Here is a 19,095-nt window from a genome sequence, read left to right on the forward strand (position 1 = left end):
TTTTTTCAATGAGGAGCTCATTTGAAACTTGATTAAGATTTAAAAATGAGCGTCAGTTCTTTCGAAAATACACATATATGTCAAAAAATATGAACTCATACTTTTTAAGAAGCAAATTTAGTCCAAACGAAGCTACGTTAAGAGCATATTAAAAAAAAAATAAAGAACGAATTTTTGCGAATTTTTTGTAACTTTTTCCAAAGAGAAATTCATTTGAAACTTGTTTCAAATTGCAAAGTAAGATCAAATTTTTCAAAAGATGTGAAGAAATAAGTACGAAAAATATCTTAAGAAGCATTTGTTTAGTCTAAACCACGCGACATTAAGAGCATACATATGGTTAACATAATGAGGACACTTTGCGAATTTTTTATACCATACTACGTAAAGAGCCATGCAACGTCCTCCCTACTAAGAGCTTATCACTGGTGTTGAACTTTCATCCATACTGAGGAAGTGAGGTGCAGTGCTCATTCTATGGACGAGAGGTCGTCAATCCGAAGTGGGGTGAAGCGCTCATTTTTCCTCTACTCACGTCCATGGAATGTCGTACAAACCGGAGAGAATTACACAACAATAAATACAATGGAAATAATTTAATGTCCCTTGGGTAGCCCGGGGATTGGAGACCACTGCCAAAAACTACATATGTAAAAAAATTATAATAAATAAAAGAAAAGAAAAGAAAAACCGTAATAATTCCTTTGAGTTAAATATGACTATTTTAAACCGTTTTTCAAAGACGCATTTGATTTTATTTGAAGATTGTTTAAAATAAAATCGATCATTTCAACGCAAAAATATTGAATCTGGTTCCACTATAGACAAATAAAGCGTATGTCATAAGAAGGGTTCAAACCCTCGTCCTCTTTCTAGACTCAAAGCGCAAATTTTGCGTCTTAGACCACTTGGCCTTCTCACTACGCCCACGTCAATTATTCGTAATTATAGGCATTTTTTCTTCACAATAATAATTTGGTTAGACCAGCGATTCTCAAATGATGTTTCACGGAACCGTAAATTCCGTGCAAGTGTCACAGGAGTTCTGAGAGTTAAGTTTTTTTTTTTTTTTACCAATTATGATTTTTGAAACCTGTAATTAAACTTAATTTTAACTAATCTTTCTTTATTTATTGAATATTTCCACTACTTTAGGGAAATTGTTTAATTGAAATGCTTGTAAATGAGGAGAAGCCAAATTAAAAACAATTTTTTTTCTAATAACAAATATTGAAAATATAGAAGCTTCATGTATAACATATGCATTTATGAATAATTGCACTAGTATTCACATCTAATAGAATTAACCAGCTTCAAGTATGTCCTCTGTAACCATTTTCAATGTTTTTTCTTCGTCTTTTTTTCGTTTTTATTAAGAACTAGACAAGAAAATCAAATTAACTAGACAAGAACATGTGAATTCAACTGTCAGACATAATATCCAAATTTAAGACTATTGATGAAATTATATGAACATTTTTTTTTATACTTCATTCATTCATTTGATGTCTTTAAAATAGTTAATAAAATTTCAGTCATTGAATATTTTCGAAATAGCTTTCCATTTATTTATATGTTCAGTATTGCTAAAAAATTTACTCATTAAATCTCGATAGTTTCACCAGAAAAAGATTTATCCTTTAGGGTTCCATATTTGAAAAAAAAATTGGAAACCGCTGCCAACATTCTATGTCAAAAAACTATTAAGAAATAATATAAAACGAACAAAAAATAGCAATCATAATAATTCCTTAGGTTTAAAAATTACTTTTTAGAACAGTTTATCAAAAGATGCACTTAATATCCTCGAATAATTGAATGCTCAAAGTAAAATTGAAAATTCCATTGCAAAATTATAGAAAGAGGTTCCACGATAGACAAAAGTTATATGTCAGAAGTGGGGTTCGAACCCACGCTCTCTTTCGAGAACCAGAGCTTAAACCTGGCGCCTTAGACCGCTCGGCCATCCTGACGACGAGCACTAAGAACTTTTCTAAAATCAAATAATATTGTAGCATAATTTTATTTTTTTATGAATAATTTGGAATGTTAGACTATTCATCTCTTTTTTAAAAAAAAAAATATATATATACATATTTTATAATATAAATTGACGAATGAATAACGAGCAAACAAATACTCATGATAACTTAGATGTGTTGACTCATATTTGATACGTGGAGTGACGTTTAAGTGTTTATTCAATGACGTCATTCCGCCACCTCTTCTTTATTGTGAAGACAGAATTATTACATTATTTCGAAATATGTTTCTTTCAAGTGTTTGATTTTGATGGTTTTTGTGAATTGAAAATCATTTTCGATTTCCTGTGTTTTATTATTACTTTTTATATAATTATAATCGTGACGTGCAAATATGCGGTTCATTTTAAAAAGAACAAAAACGCATATAGCTTTTAAATTTATAAAAAAGTATTTGAGCTAACGAAACGAGAGTATTTAAAATTTTTTTGTTAAAGTGGTACATTTAATTTAAGAGATTTGGTTGCTTTATGTATATTTCAGTTGTACTACAGTAAGGTGACCAGAGTTTTCTAAACCATGATTTGAGGAAAAATCAGAGGAGAGTCCTTAAAAAAGATTGTGATTTGAAGGCACCCGTATATTTATGTAAAATGTAAATTTGTATATGCAGCAAATATTTCTTTTTTATTTTTAATCGATAATTAATACCAGGTGCAGAGATATCTTCAAACTTAATTTCATTAATAAGGAGCTTTGACATATTTTATGATATTTTTTGATGAAGTTATTTTCAGCTTGTTTTCTTTTTAGATTGCTGATTTCTAACTTTTCGCTTGTTTTCTCCGAAATACAAAATTATATTGTTTATTAATAATCTTATTTATTAATTATTGTGTTTAAAAAACATGAGTTTTTTTTTACATTTTACTGTTTTTAAAAAGGATTAAAAGTTTTCGGATAAATATGAGAACATTCGAGAACATGTGTTAAGATTTGAGATGTTAAGATTTGAGATTCAATATATTAGCAAATTGATAAACAAGTTAAACTGCATCCTGTAAAACTGAATCCGATGCAATATATTAACAAACTGATAAACAAGTTAAAATGCTTCCTGTGAAATTGAATCCGATGCAATATATTAACAATTTGATAAATAAGTTAAACTGCTTCATGTGAAACTGAATCTTCTGTAATATATTAACATATTGATAAACAACTTAAACTTATTCCTGCAAAACTGAATATGCTGCAATATATAAACAAATATCGGAGATATTTAAACTGGTCATCTTACCTAAACTTACCTTAACTTATCTATTGCTGCCATTTATTGAGGATATTATCAAGTAATCTTCCTATTTAAATTTTATACTCTTATTTTTATTTGTAAACATCTAGACACTTGCAAAAAAATTTTTTTGGTGTTACATTAGCTCAGTTAACAACATAAAGGTAGCGAATTAGCCTTTTTTGTCAAAAAAAAAGTCATTGGGGCATATATATCATAAAATAAGTTGTTGTTGACATTTAATTGTGTCACTAGACCGAACTATAAATTAACTCTAAAATGTTCAGTTCTTGTTTAATTTTGATATAGTTAATATTAGCTGTTGTACCATTTGATTCCGTCATCAATTCAACCTATTTCAGTTTGATGAATTCGTATAATTGATATTTAAAAATGGTTTTTATATTAGAAATTTAATTAATTACTTTGTAATTTTGTGTTTTAATTATTCGTTTTATCTAAGATTTCGAAAAAAAAAATCATAAAAACTAGCATAATCTTACATAACTATAACATAACCATATGATAGTGCAACGAAAATGCATAACCTTTTTACTTTAATAAAATTTTGTTTCGATAATGATATTTGATAAGAATTTTTGAAATAATATTTAAATTTACTGTATTTCCTCATTTACCATTATCTTAATTAAGTACATATCATGCTGTAATTAAATACGCTTAGAAAAATTATTTTTTTTGCACCAAGTATAATTTCAAAATTCTTTTCGTATAAAAATCTCGATATTTCTTAATATCTGATTAGCATAGGATTTTTAAATATTTAAGAAAATTTTAAACTTTCAGATGGATTTAATTTGAAATTCAGCAAGCATTTTTAATACAAATTAATAAATTATGAGAGGAATAATTTTCATGGAACTTTTATTTTCATTCTTTTTAATATTTTTTAGTTTTTCAAATTAAAATATTTCTTTATAAAACGTTTTCTGAAAATGTTTAATTCAAATCTAATCCTTTGAGAAATTAAAAATTTGAAAAACTAGCACTATATTTATCATACATTTAAGATATTTACATATTTGAAAGAAAACAATTTTGCAGTCAGTAAATTTTTAATATACTACGTATTCTCAAAATTATGTAGCAGTTTGGCGATATTCTGCTCAAACAGCGAAATAATATGTATTTTTTAATAATTTTCATTTCATAACAAATTATCTTCACTATTTCTTTCCTTTTTAACATTTTTCAGAAGAAGTAAAAAAAAAATGAAGCATAGAATATAAATTTATTACGCATTCATTTAGATTTTATGAATATTTTAGAAAAGGTACAAAACAATAGCACTATTGAAGGCTAGGCAAAAAGATAAATACCTAATCTTTACAAACAAAAAGACTAATAGCTTCCTTTCAAAATGCGCATCCTATTCTAATTTATAAAACATAGAAAAGGGTTATAAAAGAATTCTTTGTAAAAATTTCCTTTTATGTAAGCAAATACATTTTTAGTAGCTAACCATATTGGACTGTTTTTGCGTGTTACGAGATTAGAATCTGTGTTTAGGTTTAATGCTTAGTAGGAGGTTTTTAAATATTTCCAAGAAAGTAGAAGAGTTCTACTTATGACCAACTTGTTCTACTTAGGACCAATTTTAACTTTTTATTTTTCTACTCAGGAAGTAATAATGCATAAAAGCACGAAAATTTTGTTGGATGACACAATTTTGCCTATTTTAGCTACTATATTTTTTTGTGAGTGAATTCTATCAGGCCCTTAAAAAAATTGAAATTTTTATAGAATAACAAAGTTTAAATGAACAGCGTTTAACTATAACTATAAATAACGATAAAATAGTACAATATTTAATCATAAAATCAACCTTTGATCATAAAAGCAAGCGAAATGGCTGTATTCGTAATTAGGGTTGCATTGAATCATGATAACAAACCGTAGAATCTTGTAGAAAATGTAATATGGAATCATTCACATGATGGTATATTTCAACATGGCTTCATATAATGGTTGCAAAAAACCTTGTAATAACGTGTAAGCCTTGTAACCCTTGTAACTATATTTCAATACTCATCAAAATTTCAAACAGTATAAAAAAGTTTTTTGACAAAACTTTTTCCAATAATTTTGATAGCAAATTGTTTGAAAGTTAAAAGTTTTGAAATGTTAAAAAGTGAAATTTTTCTTTTAAAAAGTAAAGACACAGATTAAAGTTTAATAACATATAAATAAGCTTTTATAAAAATATGCAGAGTATTAATAAATAACGTGATTTTACATTTTAAAATAAATTAAATTTTTTAAAGAAATTCTTGTGAGAACTTGGAATATTCCGTCAAATGTCAAAAAAAACTTTTTTTGTTGCTTTTCTTTCTCTTAAATTAAAAATGTTTCGAGTTTTCTGAAATTAAATGTAAATTGTCCTATAAGGCCCATGTTTATTGATATACAAACTACAAACTTTGGCCTAAAATTTTTTCTCTTTAGTGTTTTTTCGATTAGAAGTTTTAAATAAATATGTTTTACTGATTTTAAGTATCGAGATAGCTTTTTTCTATTGGCTGTGCTTTTTGGAGATTCATTGAGATTATATATACTTTATAAACAAACAATCAAAATCAGCTGATTAACTTTAAATTGATTTCAACTGTATTATGCCTATTTCAAATATTAAAGTTACTTTTTCTTGTCTTTCTGCCTTTAGAATTATAGAGTATTTACTCTACGCTTATCCCACTTAAATAATTTAAAAAATAAATCTTATAGAGAAAAAATTTCTTTGCTCAAATCAGCACATCAAAACATGGTTGAAATTAGCTTGAAAATTATGTCGATAGAACTGTGACTTACAAAATTGCTATTAATTATTCGCTTATCAGGATTATAATCCTTAATAATTACTATTACTCGATTCTCATAACTATAATCCGAATAAAGATTTCGCTTCTAATAATTATAATTATGTCGCATAATTATGTCTAATAAAAATAATTTTGTCGATAGAACTGTAACTTACAAAATTGCAGTAATTATTCTCTCCTCATGATTATAATCCTTAATAATTACTTGATTCTCATAACTATAATCCGAATAAATGTTTCGCTTCTAATAATTATAATTATGTCGCATAATTATGTCTAATAAAAATAATTTTATCGATAGAACTGTAACTTACAAAATTGCAGTAATTATTCTCTTCTCATGATTATAATCCTTAATAATTACTTGATTCTCATAACTATAATCCGAATAAATGCTTCACTTCTAATAATTATAATTCGAATTAATTATTTGATTCTCATAATTGTAGTCCAATTTAATAATTCGCTTCTCATAATTATAATCCAAATTAATCCATGATCAATTAATCACTTCTCATAACTATAATCCGAAATAATTATTCTACTTTCATAAATATCAAAGCATTTAATTATAAGAATTTCGTGATTAAATTAAAAAGCGCTGTATACAGGTAAAAAATTTAATGATTATTATCAACGTTTTACCACAGTGGGGAAAAACAAACTTAGATATGCTCAGAAAATTATCTATTGTTACTTAACACGACTTTGGCAAATTTCCACCGCCATCTCCTCCACCACTTTTCTTAACAAATTAGTCGTGAAAACCAAGACAAATATAACAGTAAACTTTTTTGCTGTAAGTATCTCGCATAAAATATATTTTACCTTAAAATCACATTTTAAAGATTGCAACCTCGCATTGTGTTTGTATCTATAAATGATGCTCTTCCTAAAACATAAATGAAATGGCAAAACACAATGGAACATAATTAAATTTCATCAAAAAAACGAAACTACTATAAAGATAATTGATAGGCCATACATATTGGATATTTATAACCGGACATTCTCAACTGACGTCATCAACTCGAAATAAAAGGAGATTATCATGGTTCTTCGTCCCATTGTCAACATGGAACTCCTATTATCTGTCTTTATAATAGTTAGTTCTATGCTTTTAGCATTTGCCCAAGGTCCGGCTTGGGAAGGACGTGGTGAAGAAAGAGGACCTTCTTTTGGCGGATCGGAAGGAGAAGATAGATTTTCAGGACCCAGAGGGTTTGGTGGTCCAGGTAGACACAGAGGACCTGGTGGTCCACCTGGGCACAAAATGCCAATGATAATGATTCCCATGTATAGTGAGTGTCAGAATTTTACATCTGTCATGACTGAGAAATTTAAAGGTGAGTTAATATCTGTTGTAATTATTTTTGTGATTGTTTTAAAAGGATTAAAACGTTTTTGAGATATTTCCACAATGCTTTTAAATTTATTAATGTATATTTTTTTAATCTTTAAAGTTAAATAATAAAATTGTTTCTGTCGAGAAAATGGAACAAAAATAAAATTCAAATTGTAATAAAAAATGCTAAACTTTCTTTTCTTTTTTTTTTCAAAATTTGTTTTTACTTTTAGTACATACTCTTTAAAAACTAAAAACTCTCTTAAACTGAAGTTTTAAGCTTTTTATAATAAAATATATAATCTAAAAAGCTTTGGGCATTAAGCCAGAGTTTCATATTCTTCAAGAGAGCTTTCAGGGAGAAAAACATCGCAAACGACTTGAAGGCTACAAGGTATTTCTGTGTATTCTTAATATGTTCTGTGTCTCATCTTATTATTATGTATTATCTTATCTTTGTTATCTAGAAGGAATTCTCTAAATTTATAGAATGCCCATTAGAGTATCTTTCGCGAATGAGTGCTAAGGGACAGTTTTGGGTAAATTTATTAAGATTGGAAAAAGTATGGTTTACTCCTATTTTGTTCTCAGCCGATTCCTATACATTTAATATAATTGTTTTTTAAAATTTACTGTAACTTTTCTAAAATTACTTATTTTTTTATAAAAAACCACCTCAAATTTAAAAAAATAAAAGCAAAACAGCATATTTTTACCTTACATTACAAAACTAAATATTATGTTCACTTAATATACATATTTAATAAAGAATGCTCTTAATTGTTTTTCCTTTCGGAGTACTTTTTACACAACGTGTACCAAATTCCGCTTTTTTTAAATATCATAAAACTTATTTTTTGTTTCAGTCAAATTCTTATTTTATCTTTTTTTTTAAAGTGATCACTGTTTAAGGAAAAAATAAGTATTTTTTTATTTTAAAATAAATCAGAAGCGTTTATATAAAATAAAAAAATTTCACTATATTATTATAAAGACGTTTCATTTCCCTTAAACTTAATGGAGAATTCGGAGCTAAACTACGAGAGTACTGGAAACCATTACCCACGAGTCTCATGTAAGTTTACTCTGAATTAAAATCAGAAATTAAACTCTGAATTAAAGTCTGTGTAAAGATATTCGAGACTGAAATTTTGCAGGAGGAACATAAATAAAATCCTAATAGCGGCTCTAAGACATTAAGACGTTATCAGACACCCTGCTTTTAGCAAGGAAAATCGTACCGTGGCTGAAGTTTGGTAGGCGAGAACGATGCATCGTATTGTTCATTCCAATTAAAACAGTTTAACTGCTTCAAATTATGGAATTCTAAATGTTTATATATTGATAATATTAGGCAAATGCACACTTGATCATTATTATGGTCTTGTGAATTAGTTTATAGTAGAATTAATTTATTTGTGTTTAATTAAACATCTAATATATACACATAAAGCTCAAATTACGACACAAAAAAGGCATACTGTATTGGCGGCTCTGTAAAAAAGAGCCTTTTTCAATGTCAAGTAATACAGAAAGTTTCAGTGCAGTCATTTATAAGATTATTAATAAATGTTCTTATTTATAACTGAAATTATGAAATGTCTGTTTCTTGTGTGGCTTTTTTTTTGGTTCTATAAACAAGGAGCCTTTTCAGTGCTAAAAACACAGAATATAAAAGTGAAGTCATTAGTACTCAGTAAAATATTGTACCAAGTATGCCCTATATTCATTTAAATCAAATATAAATGCTTATTTTAACGAAGAAACCTGATTAGTGCAGTTTCTAATAAACAAAACGTTCCAAAGTTTGCTTTTCTTTGGTTGTCAAATGTGGTGGAGTTTTTTTTATTAGAAAAAAATAAACATAATAGAATGTAGAGGAGGTATTATTGCATGTTACAATAATGGCTTCAACTAAAATTTGCGTGCAATGAAAAACTTAGTTCGCAGAGAACAGATAGTACAGTTAAGGCGGCGTGATTCACTTTTAAGATATAAGTCTCTCACGCGATTCTTTAAAAAGTATCTAAATTTTTAAATTGTATGTCTAGTTGAGAAAAAGAATCACGTTAGTTGAATTATATGTAAAATAATTTTTAAGACTCTTGAAGAAACGGAACTATTAAATAATTATTTGGAGTTAGCCAGTGTAAACAAAGGAAAACAGTAACGCTGCTATTAAAATTCGAATGATGATTCTAAATAATTTTATTTTAAAACTCAATTTCAAATATTTGAAAGTAAAAATAGTTTATTATTTATTTTCAGAAATGTGGACGAATAAAGAGATCGGACCCGGACAGTGTGAAGGAGATCACCATGTAAGTCGTAATTGTATTAATTCTTCAAAACCTCGAAATATTTATTCTAAGATGCTTTATTTGTTGTTGATGCATTATTTGCCGTTATTTACCATTGTTTTAAGCTTGGAATAGCCTTAAGTCCTGAAGTGGACTGATCGTTAGGACACGGTTCTCAGTCAGTTCACCGAAGTCAAGCATCATTGGCTACGATCAGTGACGTGACCACTTGGATCAGTCTGCATAGGGACCGAGGGTATGCGGTATTGGTTCTCGTTGAACTGTTCTACCGTAAAGTGCTCGACTTCACGTGAAAGGTCACCGGGCTACCGAAGCGGTGGTGCCCTCCCCTCTGCAGAGGATCAAAATTATGATGACATGTCTTCGGATCATTTTCAGGGATGTTTCCCAGACCGTCGCCAATGGCCCATTGTGCAGCTCTAGTGCGACGTAAATGAACTACAACTAGAATAACCTTAACAATGTAATTTTTGTGTAATTAAAGAGTGTTTCTTGAATTTACTTTTTCAAAACTACTATATTCTTTATTCAAAGATAAAATCTCTCTTAATAGTGTCGTTATTTATAACCAACAATTTAAATCTGATGCCATTTAATTGGAATTTACGTATTTATTTTTACAAGACTGCAAAATATTTCAATTCTCAGATACGTCTGTAGTCTTTAAAAACTATAAATAAAAGTCTCAGACAACGGTAGATGAAATCAAATTGTTAGCGTACGCAATATTTTATTGAAATTCTTCTTCTTCGTGCAACTTCCCCTTTTAATATACGAATAAAATAGTTATATTTGGTGCAAAAGAGAGCAATTATTTATTTATTTTAATATTTAAACAATCTTGTGTTGTGAATTTCTAAAGGAAATGCATTTTAACATCTATGCCACAGGTAAGAAAACACTGCTGAAACATTATTTTATATGGCTTAGACATAGATTAGATATGCTTAAAAATTCTCAGACTTGTCAGATTTTTACACATATTTTTATAATCTCTTTTAAATCTTTTATGCATAGTTTATGCATAGTAGCAATCGCAAAGCTTTGAAATGAATTACAAAGCATAATGGATTGTGTTAATTTGCTCATGCGTGTTTCATCACATTTTCATTGATCTGATAAAAATATAAGTTAATTTTAAATTTTTAGTATTTTACTTGATTTCCGAACCAATTTAATAGAATAAAAAAAATAAACACAATCGAAAACAATCGATTATGTAAAAAACATGTTTTATATTTTTTTATTATTTTTTATCATTGAATTTAAAAAGAAATTAAGTTGTAACGTTTATATGATTTCAAACTAAGTAATTTTAAATGGCAAAATTTGAAACTTGAAAGAAATGAAATAAACCGTTCTTAAAAGGAAAATTTAACAATGCCGATTTTAAAAAAAAAAAATCATCTCAGGAATTATTCATCCGATTAAGTTCAAATGTTGTTTTATGTTATTTACAACCATGAAGCACAAAATGAAGTAAAGTTTTCATTTAAGAAAATTTATGGACCAATTATTCATTGTTAAATAAATTAATAAATCTAATTTAAAAATTATATTTTACATGAATTCATATTTTGCTCATAACATTTGTTAAAGTAGTTTCATAATTGCACACATAGTTGCACAATAGTTGGAAAGATGTGACAAAATATGCAAAAATGAAATTAACATAAACTTTAGGCCCATAACTTTTATATTGTGGTAACCACCTTTCCACACTTAAGGCTCAAAAATCGATATCCGCCCGATATATATATATATATATATATATATATATCGTTTAGGAAAATAGAATAGTTCTAATAATTTTTTTTAAAATAAGTCTTAACACAATATGTTACATCTATAATAATTACCACTATTTAATTTTTAAAAAAAAATTGAATTTCACAAAATTGAAAATTTTAAAAATCGAATTTTTAAAAATTGGAGGAAGCGTAAATGACACCAAGACTTATTTTCGAGGAAATTAATAGAATTACTAATATTTTTTGACTGGGTTATAATTTTTTAAAGTCGCAAATACGACATTCAAATATGGTGGAATTTCTCACCATCACTGTAAAAGAAAGTTTGGATAAAAAGATGCAGGCACCCTGAGTGCACGATCCGAAAAATCTATTTTACATTAAAATCTATTTTAAACGTATAATTTTACATCGCAATTTTTACAGTAATATTTATTTAATTACAGTGATTCATAAAAATTACTGTAATTATGACAGTATTTTAGATTTTTTGTTAAGTAAAATTTGAAATTAAAAAGTATCGATGTCAGTACTTTTTACCTTAATTTTTTATGGAATTTCTTACAGAGTAATTATTTCTGCATTGTATAACTTGTTATTTTTTACCTAATCTCTAAGTACAATATTTTATACTGTATTACAATATTGTATATTGTATTTCAATAATTTTTTTATTTTTATTTCCAATGAGCTGCACAATCGGTCTTCCCGATGAGCAGACCTAGTGCGTTCTCCAGAGGTGGTATCCACTCTTTCAGGACCACCACAATCGGCTGGCATGTTAATTTGGACGTCTAGTTCTGCCACATTAGATGGCAGCACTGAGACTCTATTTGGATGCTAAAGTGCACTAGGAATTTAATTTTGCTGGAAATGCCAAGAGCCAATAAGGCACTCCAGGGATCTTTTACATGCCACATAATCATACGACGTGGCAGTTGAGAATTTTCTGCATCCCGAAAATCCGGTGTCTGGGCCGGGGATCGAACCCGCAGACTTGGGCTCAGAAGGCCGACGACAATCCAACTGCGCCACCCAGTCACGTATTTCAATATTATATATTGAATTACAATAGTGTATATTGCATTTTAATATTGAATATTGTACATTTTGTATTTGAATATTGTATATCAATATTGTATGCTGCATTTCAATAAAATATTTTTTGTACAGGATTGTATGCTGAAAGACATGGAAAAAGTTCGATGCCGGGTGCAAGCTACACCTACTAAAGAATGTGTAGAAAAGCTGAGGGCGTTTATGCAAGGTGACACTTGTTTAAATGATGGAGAGGGTAAAGATGAAGATAATGAGCCTTAGTATGAAAATAAACAAAAAAAATAGTTCTGAAATAAATAGAAAAAGACAAAAATTAGAAATAAAGAAACTATAATGTTTTGTTTTCCTCTATTTCTGCCATTTTTATTTGAAAATATTCTGCATCAAGAAATGTGAAAATATTCTTCGAGAAATTTGAATTGTTCTTTTTTTTTATTTCTAATGGTAAAGCATTATGCAAGAACAAAGTAAGTTCTTAAGTAAAGAATTAAGAAAGAACAAAAATGTCCGTAGTGAAAAAAAAAGCAACATTTTCAAAAAAATGGACTACACTCCTGAGATTGCAGTTTTATTTTGTAGCAATTATATCTTTGATTATCTTTAAAAAAGCTTTTCTAAAAATATGATTAGAGTATCTTTAAAAAATATTTGTGTAATACAGAGAAAAGAATTAACTAAAAATAATCCTAAACATGAAGATAATTTTTTCAAATAAATGTTTGGGGACAGGATTGCAAGATTGGCAGGGCGCTTGGCAGATCCACCGATCAAAAACTCCCCATGTAGTAAAGGGTGACTGGTGCACACTAAATCCATCGGATCACAAAGTCCCCCATGTTCCCAAAACAAATTATACCTCTGGGGGTACTTAATTGGAGATTAATCGTTCTTTGGTTAACGTCAAAATTACGATTTGTGGATGAATGAATGAATGTATGAATGAGTTCATGCTATAAAAACGGTTGTGAGGTATAGGTGTGGAAGAAGTCGAATTCTTAGTCATAGATGGCGCCACTGGAGAACAAGAGCAGTCGCACCTCTTTCCTTGATGGCCTATGAAAGCAACAACAACAAATTAATATTCAAAAATGATTCTGCATGATTTAGTTCAATAAAAAATGTTAAATACTCAAATTTTTAAATAAGTTCAAAAAGAGTAAAAATTGAACGGTGTGAATGTTAACTAGATTACACGCTGATGAATTCATTTTTACGGAACATTTTCTAAAAACTGCCAATGCTCACAAGCTATTCTGTTAATAACACTTCAGATTTATAAAGGAGTGCTGCTCTAAAAATTTGATTCGAGTATTTCTTAAGAATTATTTGATGAATATGGTGCAGGGTTTCTAAAAAATGTTAAAAAACAAAACAGAGATACATTGAACATATTTAAACTAAATATTTAGGCGAAGTCTATCATTAAATTATCTAAATTGCATAAAAATAGCTAATACGCTCTAAAATTTAGTTTTATTGGAGCAGTACTTTCAGAAAAAATGTATCTTTTTTCGTCACAGTATAAAAAAAAAAGCAACTAAGAAGGTAGTTAATAATTATAAAAAGTACGCAAGGAGTTCTTGAAAAATCATATGAGATATTTCTAATGCGCATAGAATAAATAAAAAAAAACAGTTTAAGAATTATTAAAATCCGAACTTCTCCATAAAGTAAAAATTAAAGGCTTTTTTAGTCAAAAAAGTTTCCCAGTAATGGTTTTACGCAAATATATTTTCTCAGATTTATGTATATAAAAATGAATGTCAGTCTTTCTGTCTGTCTATCTGTGCGTCCTTTATAGACTCCTAAATCATCTGATCGAGAGCGATGAAATTTGGCATACCGATAGTTCGAGAATTTCTTAGGAATTATTTTATTAATATGGTGCAGGGTTTCTAAAAAATGTTAAGAAACAAAACAAAAATATATAGAAATTTTTTTAAAAACATTTTGGCAAAATCTATCATTAAATTATCTAAATTGCATAAACATAGATAATACATTCTGAAATCCATTTTATTGGAGCAGTAGTTTCAGAAAAAATATATCATTTGAAAAGTAACTGTCAACATAAGAACATTCTACAGCGAAGAATGAAATGGAATTTTCTGATTGGTTAAACATTAGAAATTGTTTAAATTTATCTATAGACGACGAGGTTTTTTACAAGCTATTTAGTACACTCTAGCTATTATTTTTTTAGGTTTTTATGGTCCCTCTAACGGAATAAATACCGTAACAAATCACTAGAAAAGGATAAATTTTGACTGTCATAATTTACATCAAGCAATAGCATAATGCCAAATGATATTGAATACAGTTAATCTCTATTCTGATGGACATAAAGTACAAAAACATGTTTTGCTTAGTTAATTTAATAATGTAAAGCTCCTTGAAGGGAAACAAATAATAATAAATAAAAAATAGAAATTATTTTAGCTTTATTAATTGCGTCAAAATATGTCAGTTTTGTTCATGATTTCGTACTGTTGCTCGTTGAGTTGTTTATTATTGATATTTTTTTTTCATTTTATTTACCTCGTATGAAGAGCAGCCATTCAGCTGATTTAATATTAAATTAGAAAATAGAAGTTTGTTTAAATGAAAAAAAATGAAGGTTTTCAGATTAAATTTTGAAATACATAAAATTAAGCAATTTAAAGAAATTATTATTGATTTTTAATTTTTGGGTCTTTTAGGTCTAAGTAAACCTAGGCGAAAAAAAGTCTATCACTATGATAACTATTGTTCTAACCATTGTATTTTCCCTTACTTTATTCTTAACTTAATCATCTGTAATATTTCTTACTTTATACATGTAATAATATAAGTATTTCTTTATTGGATTCTCTACAATTAATTGTTTTTTTTTTATTCAAGACAATTATAAAAGGGCAAACACCTGAAATACTGATAAATTAAAGACAGACACTAATTAAAATTAGAAGAAAACACATACAAAAAAAGTAGTTTTTCTCAAAATTTCTTTAAAACTATACTTACTTTTAAGATAAGCAATGAATATCAAATTTACGATAATTCAAAGTCATATAGAATGTTACGTAAACACTGCTTTGAAAATATTCTCCCAATAGAGCACAAATTAGTATAAGGAGTCGAAAATTTAAATTTTAGCATAAACGAAAATTTTTTTATCTATATTTAACGAATCATTTGTGAGGAAAACATTCTGATTTCCTGAAAAAACATGGAGTTAATTCGAAATATCATCTTTCAAACATTAAAGACAGTCCTTACGGAACGTCATCAATCGAAAAGAAAAAAAAAACACTTTAAGGGAAATTTGCCGTAATCAGCGTAGTTTTGCTCATTAGAATATAATAGTTCGTTACAATTTTGTTTATTAGAATATAATTGAAATAGAGAGAAATGTCCCATAATTCCAAAACGAGCCTAGTTAGCAGAATGTTTCTAATTGTGTGTGAGATAGAAGAACTCAGAGTTTATTTTCAATTATTTCAAATGTTTGTGCATATAGTTTGTAAAGTAGACAAGGTTGCGTAGCTTATAATTTTAGAGATTAGAAACTCGTTATCTTATTTTCGAATAAGAATTAGGGGTTACAAACTAATTTTTAAACGGGAACGATTCAGAAACTGCAGAATGACTAGTGAGGAAGGAAGAATGAAAAAAAAATTGAATGCTCGATGAAATTTAATATTATTAAACTTAATATTATGATAACTTAATTATTACAATTATTTATAACTTAATAGTATTAAACTGAATATGATAAACTTTATAATAATAGCCTTTCACTCAGTTTCGTTTCGTCGAAATAAAAAATCACGTTTTAACGTTATCAGCCACGCTTTCTCCAGCAGTAATTTTTTTTTGATTTTTCTAACGCTCTTGTTTTTCTCTCGCTTAAATACGAATTTGAAACCTTTAGCATGCACGTTGTTTCACTTCATTTTTAGAGTAAGATACTTAAAAATTACTCACAGATAATCAGTTATATGTAAGTAAATATTTCTTTGGGCAACACAATATTAAAGTTTGTGTAATGAAATTAGCAAAAAATTTTAAAATGAAATCACCTATGAGCTTTTTATTCTGAACTTAACTCAAAAGACGTGCTTAAGAAAACAGGCATAACTCCAAATACGTATTTAATAAAATGGACATATATATATATATATATAGTGTATTTTTTAAAAAAAATAAACTAATGAATGCAAATAAACTTGTAAAGTAATGATGTAAATTTGTGTAAATCGCTTAATTTTTAAAAAATTTAAATTAGCTTTTATAAAGACTTTAAAAGTCGTCAGTTGTTTTTACAAGGTTGTTCCTATTAAATTTATAATAATGGTAATAAATTCACATTGTAGAGGTGTTTAGATTCTTAAAAACCATTTTATCTTTAAGTGTTCTGAATACGAAGAGATCTTTTGAAAACTTACATCCGTAATATATTCAACTACCCCAACCCCGAAATTCTTCTTAACGATTATGATAAATGCTTAAAAAAGTAATGAAAATTACTTTTTTAACTCGTTTAGTAGTTAAATTTGAGTTTATCCAATTTCTTAAATAGACATATTGAGTCATTTCCACTTTTTTAATTATGCAATTTGAGTTGTATCCATTTTTTAAATATTCATTTTTAATCATTTTCTAAGAGACATATATTTAGTATCGGATATTTTCTTAAATATGCTTTTAGAGATTTGATCATTTTCTGAAGCATGCAATTAGAGCTACACCCATTTTCTGAAATGCGCATATTGAGCAAACGACGATTTTCTTAAATGCGAATGTCAAACTCCAAATACGTTTAAGAATAAGTTCATATTCTTAAACACGTTTCTTGAGCTATGCCCATTTTCTTCAATATGCATTTTGAGCTATGTGTATTTCCTTAAATGCGCATATTAAGCTTTGACCATTTTCTTAAATACGCATTTTAAACTAAGTTCAATTTCTTAAGTACGCCTTTTAAGCTATTTTCTATGTCCTAAATGCGCATTTCAAGCTGTGTCCTTTTCTTTAATACGCAATTTGAGCTTTGTCCAGCATAAAAAAGCTCATTGATGAGATGTCTTTCTGAATTGTGCAATTATTTCAAATACTTGAACAATTATCAAACGACAATGCCTTTGATAATTTCTTTTAATTATAATTTTTAAACAAACACTGCTTTCAGGAATTTAATTCATTAGATTTAATTAAGGAAGAATATTAATTTTATTTTACTCGGATTAATCAATATTGCCTAAAATTAATTCGTTTTAATTGGACACAAGCCATTTATGCCAAAATTGCATTAAATTTTATTTAACAATGATTTATTTTAATTAAATCAGCACTAACTACAATAAGAACATTTAAAAAACTACATATTTTTAGTCATTAATTTTTATTTCCCAACTGAATACTAAAATGAAAAATAGCACGTTATAAAAACATTGTTTTCAAGTCACAAGGGTTAATTTTTTTCAGTTAAAACTGCTTCAGCTTTTTAAAAGCTCAGAGAATTTATGTGTACTGAAATTAATAAGGAAGAATTTGAATTTAGATAACATTTTCGCAAGAAAGCACGGTTTTAAGCGTTTATATTATCGATCGGTTAAAATATCAAAGGGTAAGCTAAGAAATTTTACAGCACAGGGCAAATGATGTATGTAGTGTCTTAAAAAAGTAAAGGTTTAATGAAAAAAAAAGCATTTAATTTATTTAAAATTATTTATGTAAAGAATAAGTATTGGTTGATAACACATTGGAACAATTTTTTTTCTTCTGTTGTATGAGATTTTTTTAACAGATCTTAGACAATTTTTTTCGCTGGTTTTAAATTTGAAATTGTTCTTACTCTCCAAGTTGCAAATTTTTTAAATAACGCTTTTAGTCTATATTTTGTCGAAATGTACAAGTTTAAAAAGGTTATATATAAAAGACGATTGCACAAATATTGCGACGAATTATAGGAGTTGAGGCACATCATCATGATTAAATTCACGAAAGAACATATGCCCGGAAGTGTTGTCATACGCCGATAGAGGCACTTCCCCTATTGTGAACTATTTTTTCGCTCACTTCTAAATAAGTCATAATAGGAAAGCACCTCTAGTGGCGTGCGACGACATTTCCAGAGTTCCTATCCAATCTTAATCTTGGTGATGTGCGCTAAGTCTCTTAAAAGTTTGACGCAATATTTTCGCAACCCTCTGTTATATTATAACGTTTTCAAGCTTGTACATTTCGACAAAAAAAAAAGACTAAAAATGTCGAAAATAAATGTGGTTTTTATACCAAAACTAATGTCATATTTGAAATCCCTCGATCCGAATTAGTAAAGATCAATCATTTTGTGTAAACGTAACAAAAAATTTGTTTCCCTGTGCAATGGGTTGAACCGAAAGATCGTTCAAATTTTCTCTAACTTCAATATGATACTAAGATGAAGCATATTATCGTACTTCTTAAACTGGTTTGTATAACAATGTTCAACTAAAGGGAAAACGTGATTTAATTCAAGA

General features: G+C 27.8%; 1 protein-coding gene and 1 non-coding gene across 2 annotated transcripts; one reads left to right on the top strand and one right to left on the bottom strand.

The window, feature by feature from the left end:
• Positions 1-1,889: 1,889 nt before the first annotated feature.
• TRNAL-UAA (transfer RNA leucine (anticodon UAA)) lies at positions 1,890-1,973 on the bottom strand. The gene has a single exon. It is a non-coding gene; the product is annotated as a tRNA-Leu (tRNA).
• Positions 1,974-7,123: 5,150 nt separating this feature from the next.
• LOC107444270 (uncharacterized) lies at positions 7,124-12,943 on the top strand. The gene is made up of 3 exons (XM_016058371.3): positions 7,124-7,462; positions 9,730-9,782; positions 12,707-12,943. Exons 1-3 carry the CDS (start codon positions 7,168-7,170, stop codon positions 12,851-12,853), a joined length of 495 nt encoding a protein of 164 aa, XP_015913857.1. The 5' UTR covers positions 7,124-7,167; the 3' UTR covers positions 12,854-12,943.
• Positions 12,944-19,095: the final 6,152 nt, after the last annotated feature.

This window comes from Parasteatoda tepidariorum, chromosome 10, assembly GCF_043381705.1.
Source record: "Parasteatoda tepidariorum isolate YZ-2023 chromosome 10, CAS_Ptep_4.0, whole genome shotgun sequence".
Taxonomy (NCBI): Eukaryota; Metazoa; Arthropoda; class Arachnida; order Araneae; family Theridiidae; genus Parasteatoda; species Parasteatoda tepidariorum.